This window comes from Aedes albopictus, chromosome 2 (assembly GCF_035046485.1).
Source record: "Aedes albopictus strain Foshan chromosome 2, AalbF5, whole genome shotgun sequence".
NCBI lineage: Eukaryota > Metazoa > Arthropoda > Insecta > Diptera > Culicidae > Aedes > Aedes albopictus.
The window spans coordinates 229763747-229769994 of NC_085137.1; the positions used below are offsets into that span (position 1 = coordinate 229763747).

Genomic DNA, 6248 nt, shown 5'->3' on the forward strand with positions numbered 1-6248 from the left:
ATAATCGCAAATGGCGCTTCAGGAAATTCTGTATCTCTGCTGCTGCTAACGCAGACCAATTAAAGCAGCCCTGGTCCCTCTAGCTGGACAAAAAAATTTAAGCCTAAATAATTGATTTTAGATATTTGATCTTTTCGGAAAAGTTTCTTCATATTATTTTTAGCACTTTCACCAAAGCTTTTGTCTTTGCTTTCACTATTGTAGAATTAATGTGCTGTCTATGACCTCATAGCTGTCCTATATGAATAGGAAAGCCAACAAATATGGGACTGTAAGCGGTCATAAGCAATGTGGTCCAAACTAGTATTCCTACATAATAGAGATGTGCGAAGGCGGCCATTGTGAGCCAATCGAGCAGAGAGAACTGTCACAGTGTGAGCCAAATGAACATGTTTATTGTTTGTAGGAAGGCGTTGTTTGAACGGTATTGCAATCGACAATAAACATATTACAAATATTTATTTTTATTATCGAGAATTTGATGGCATATGTAAATTTAGTAAGTATTAGTAAGTAAGTAAGTAGTATTTAGTTAATTCTGCTTTCAAAAGTTTATGTTCATAAAGAAACTTTTGCCGCTGCCGAATCGACATATGTAACTTCCGCTCATCTCTATGTGGATAACTGACACTGAAGAAGATTACAAGTGGTAGTCGAAATACGCGTATCTGTCAAAGGATAAGCTAAATAAATTAAAAGGTACCGTAAATCGGAGTATCATTGATCAGCAGGGTAAGACCTCATGAAATGTTCAAATAAGCAATTTACATTGCAGCAGTTTCTGCTATCGAATGGTATATCGTAATCTGCTATCATTTAGCTATTAAATGACAGGCAATTCTTGAAAATTGAATTTCATAAACATTGAAATAAATCGATTTTATCATAACTGTGTTTCGTAACGCAATGAGATACATTGTCAAACATTCATGCTTGGCTAGATACAATATGAGTTTCGAAATCACTGTATTACTTCAATATGATATCCTGATCTTGGATTTAAAAAACGATTTTTTTAAAATAAATTTTCTTTTTCAATGAAATATACGATTTAATAAAAGTAGGCTATCAATTTCTAAAGCCATTGCCTACCTTTAGGCGTTATTCGCGGTTTGGAGGATTTCAATCCTAAAATAACTCAAAAAGTACATAACTTATAAAAATTTGGACAACATATTCGAAATCAGTGACCCCTTATTTAGTAAGTAAAGGTATTTTCAACACAAACGAACATTAATCACTGGCATGATCGATGCTACCTCAAATCAGCAAAATCAAAAATAAGATTAAAAAGTCTATTTAAACATGTTTTAAAGTTTTACAATACTTTTTAGAGTAGCTCAACACATACTCAGAGGGCCAGTACTTGTTTTAAAAATATATAACATGTAAAGTTTGCTTTAACAAGAGAATTATTCAAGAAAGATCGAAAATTGTGACCAATGTTACCACGAACGACGGTACATAACTGATAGCATTTCTTAGAAGAGGGTATTCTGCTTAGATATGTAGTTCGAAAAGTCGGTAGAAGATCCTGAAGCCAGCGTAAAACAACAGTGCTTTTTATTATTTGGTTCTTGCTCACTTGCAATAAGCTTAACATAAAGAAGATCAAGTGCGCTAATTTTGTTCACGTAAAGATTTGTACGCTCGAAATTGTGAGTAGGTGCCAAAATCGACTATTGTGGCGGCCATTTCGGGATTCTAACAGGTCTGTCCTTTAGGAATATGTATGATGATAGCACATGATAGTTACCTACTCCATGCCAAAAAAAAGTTTTAAATAGAGAAAAAATCCTATAGACCATCCGGGAATCGAACTAGTAACTCTCCTCCCAGCACCTTGGTTTTATGAGACATGATGGCTGTCATCACAATTACTTGTTACTGGGTTTTAATCTTCCTACTATATAATTGAATCAACATTGTACTTACATAACACTTACAGCTTGATATGCGTGGCTAGCACTCCAGCATTCTTCTTATTTTTCTTTCGACCCGGATCCGTCTTGCTCTTAATCTGGGAACTGACTTCATCCTGCAACTGCGAGAAAAATGCGGTCGACGACTTGGACACTCCCTTGGTTTCCGCCATTGTGCTGACGTTCTTCGCCTGCGACACCTTCTTCAGTACCTTCTCCTGCAGGTCCTTGCCCTTCGGTTTGTAGCCCTTCTCCAGCTGCTTCTGCTCCTTTTCCGCCTGGCGTTGGAACTTTTCCCGCTGGAAGCGCTTCTTCAACCGCCGTTCGCGATTCTTATCGGTTTTGGTCCGCTCTCCTTTGGCCATGACGTCGCCTTTCGGTCGGTTGTGTACCTCTTCCGGTGCGAGAAGCGTGGCATCGCTCGTGGCCACCGGAGCGACTTCTTCCATGTTGATGGCCGGAGTGTTGGTGATTATCTTTAGATCCGGAACGGCTGGGCGCGGAGTGTAGTGGAAGTTCGACAGGGCATCCAACTGCGCAAGCAGAGTTTTCATTATGTTGCGTATTTCCTTGTGCTCTTTGGGTTCTTCCTCTTCGGTTTCTTGAGCATCAGGGTTGACATCTTTCAGCCGCTTGAGATAGTCCTTTTCGTAAATTTGGGCCAATGATTCCTTGCTCTTTTCCGAGTCGAGTACCAGCTGTTTACGGTATTCTCGAGGATTGTCTGGTGGGCGTATCTTACGCTCCACATCATCGTACGCTTTGTTCTTTATCCGCTGCTTGATGATGTCTTCGAGACGCATGGTGGTTTCTTCGGTCACAACCGGAGCAGGACGAGTAGTCGATTCGAATTCCAGTACCTCTTCTAGCAGGGAATTTTGCGGTCGAGTGTCTGCCGAAATTTCTCCTTTCAATTGCCATGGCTTATCCTGCAGCATTTGACTTTCCATTTTATGAATCTTCTGCTGTAATTTCTCTTGTCTCAGTTCAAAAGACGACTTCGGGCCGTTTTCCTGTTCTTCCTTTTCAACCTCTTTTACTTGTTCTTCCTCTTTTTCGTTCTCTCCATCATCGTCTTCATCCGATTTCGAAAGCGGTTCATCTGGTTTTGAAGTATAACTTCCAGGCATGAAATCACCGGAGTTACTATAAAGCTCAAACCGCAACCGTCGGTTTCGTTCCATTTCATCCTCGGAGTCATCGTCTTCTATCTTTTCTTCGACTTCTTCAGCTTCAGAATCATTATCCTGGCTATCCTTTTCATCGTCCTGCTCATCTTGTTCTTCTTCGTTTTCATCATTTTCTCCGCCATCGGAGTGTCCATAACCATCATCTTCCTCTTCCCCGCTCTCATCCTCATCCTCGTCGTGTTCAAAGAAGTCAGCGTACTTCATGTCTTCTTCGTCGCTATCCTCATCTTCGCCAGCCTTTTCATTGAAGTAATCGATTTCTATCAAAGGATTCTTCTCCGGTTTACCAGCCTGTCGTCTCATTTCACGCGCATCTTCCTCATCCAAGAAGCGTGCCATGTCCTCCAGCTTGAAGAACTCATCATCCACAATAGATTTCTTCTTTTTAGATTTCTTTTCTCCGGATTTGTTCGCCTTTTTCTTAGGCTTCCTCGGAGTCACTTCTTCCTGTTCCTCCAAATCGTCTTCACTGGCCATCTCTTCATCTTCCTGCTGACCATCGATATCTTCGTCGTTGTCTGTGCGGAAGGGCAACTGAAGTCGCTTCTCGCTAACCGACAGCAACTTGGACGTCTTCGGAAGATCGTCACCCAACAGATGCTCATTCATTAACTCCAGCTGCTGCCAGATTTGCTCCTCGTCCATCTCGTCAACGACTAGCTCGTCAAGATAGGGCTTACTGCCCTCGAGATGCTCGTTCGAATCCAGCGTTTGGCCATAATCGTACAGCGATTTTACCAACGCCTTAATCTTTTCTGCTCGTGTCGTTTGAGCTCTGAAGGTGAAATATAAAGGACTGGTTGATATTGACCCTAAAAACGTTATCATATGATACTCACGTTAAGAAAACCTCCGGATTTTTCGTGTGATCGCGGAATTTCTTCAGCACTGTTTTAAGCCCCTTCTTTAGGGGCATTGTTCCGTTCATTGCCTTCACCATTGTGTTTGTTGATTAGCACACCGATGTTTATATCAATTTATATATTTTAGACGATGTATTACTGGAATTTTGAGTTCAATTTTAAATAAATACTATAATTTCCACATTATGAGGCAACCGCTGCAAGGAATGAGCAATGCGTTCGCAAGATCAAAACTCGCGTGTTTTTATTTTGACGTTTCTCATGTAAACAAGCTGCGTTGATGATGGATGATTGATGACGATGACTGTTAATCGATCATCGTGGAATGAAATGTAAAGGGTTTGGCAAGTTACACCGTCATTGGTACAAATGTGAATCTGCTCGAATTTTAGTTAAATAATCAAACTTGAACTTTATCTGTGGCGGTAGGGGAATTCATGAATACCTGCAGGTATTTGGGACAGACCGTTACGCGTATATAATTTGGACACTTACGGTAAAATCAAATGGAGGTGTCCAAAATATATACGCGTAACGGTCTGTCCAAATTACCTGAATCACACTAGTGAGCGTACATCAAACAAGGTCAAAAGCGATGCCAACGCCGCGACTGGTCATTTGACCAAATAGCATTAATAAACTAAGAGCCCTTAAGTACACAGGGTCAAACATTTGTCCAAAAAGAAACCAATGCTCAAACATCTTGTTTGACTCGATAAAATTAAAAAAGTTTAGTGTCAAACAGATATTGTTTCTTGAGTTCTTTCCTTGTCAAATACAGCCTCGATTCGCTGGTTAGGTCACGACTGTGCCCCAATTAGCAAACCTTGTTCGTTTGTTGGGGCAACTGACAACTGATCAGAATGCACTAGACACATGCGACGAGAAATACGTCGCGGAACACTCACATACTTGCACAAACGTTCTGTATATAGGAGCTGCGATGCGACGACGGTCAGACGTCAAACTCGTTTTGACATCGATTTTGACACTAGCTCATATGAATAAAGCTGAGTAAATACTCTTTACTCAGATCTCTGTGAAGATTCACAGAGATTTGCTCCACGGCTTCCCATCCAGTGAACATCCAACCAGCGAGACAGTCCATCTAACGAGCCCCCAATGAAAGAATCGGCACTGTATTGTGGATTTACCAGCTACTTGTATTTCACCGGTTACTTATGTAGGCGTTCCAAAGTACCGTATACCCCTGTTGGTTTGAATGACACCTCATGCAAACCAACGGGGTTCATTTTTTAATTTGAACTTCTAGCAACTCTGTTGGCATCGAAAAACACACTAATGGCAAACTGATTTGGGGTTTTGTTTTGATTCTGCGTTCCATTTCCCGCCGTTTCATGAGCAGAATGATGTTTGAACCATTTTTAGTTCGAGTGACGTGCAGATTAGAGGGGGTTAAACTAAAAAGTGTTAAGATTACATGCGGTCAAACCAACGGGGGTAGACGGTACAGTCGGAACCCGCTCGTTGAGCCACAACCTCCACCCAACCAACGAATTCGATTCGCTAGTTGGGTGAAGCTTCACTAGTGACAGCAGCACAAGGGGCGTGCGCATTGTTTTTTCAAATCATGTTTAGGTTGGAAGTAAAAAATAAAATTTTTCAATTTGTTTTACATTTAGAGCAAAACTGATACGTTTTGCAAGATACATATATGGCCAATGCGAAAAATAATTATTTTCACCCATTTTTAGTCGGTAAAGTGAAAATATAGATGTTTTTGAAACCACCCGGACCAAAATACAAGCACAAAACGCTTTCATTGATCGACAAAATAAAGATTGCCAATGTTTTGCATTTGTTTGTACATATTGTTTTTTTGTTAAGAAATATAAAATAGAAATTCTTTTCGATTATCAGTAAAGTTTAAGAAACCAAAAACTCATTAGCTCGTCCCTCGAAATTACAGATTGGTTGTCATTTTCATTTTGACATTGAATTATGACATCCAGGTACTTTTTAGTTGGCTGACAGCTTAACTAAAGGAGCCCCAACTAAAAAGTCACCCAACTAATAAACCCCCAACCATCGGGTCATGACTGTACTATATCTTTCAAATGGTGGGTACCCCTTTTAAATGGTTTCAAACACCGTGAGCTGAGGATAGTTTTCAAAACCGTCTCTTAATGAATTTAATAACTGCTCGAAATTCATTACACCGTCAGTTTGTCCAAGATCAATCGGACTGGTAACCCTGTATGATGTCCACTTTGCAAAGTGCCACACGCACACACACACACACCAAGGAGAAT

General features: G+C 40.5%; 1 protein-coding gene across 1 annotated transcript; it reads right to left on the bottom strand.

Moving 5' to 3' along the window:
- Window positions 1-1892: 1892 nt before the first annotated feature.
- On the bottom strand, window positions 1893-4230 carry LOC109412374 (U3 small nucleolar ribonucleoprotein protein MPP10). The gene is made up of 2 exons (XM_019686028.3): window positions 3952-4230; window positions 1893-3887 (listed from the first exon to the last, which is right to left on the bottom strand). The coding sequence occupies exons 1-2, from the start codon at window positions 4050-4052 to the stop codon at window positions 1943-1945; spliced, it is 2046 nt and encodes a 681-aa protein (XP_019541573.3). The 5' UTR covers window positions 4053-4230; the 3' UTR covers window positions 1893-1942.
- Between the last annotated feature and the right edge of the window lie 2018 nt (window positions 4231-6248).

Excerpts from the sequence above, each read along its gene's own strand:
- LOC109412374 (XM_019686028.3), bottom strand. The coding sequence starts at position 4,052 with ATGGTGAAGGCAATGAACGGAACAATGCCCCTAAAGAAGGGGCTTAAA. Across the intron at positions 3,888-3,951 it reads AATCCGGAGGTTTTCTTAAC|AGCTCAAACGACACGAGCAG; the intron begins GTGAGTATCATA and ends TTTCACCTTCAG.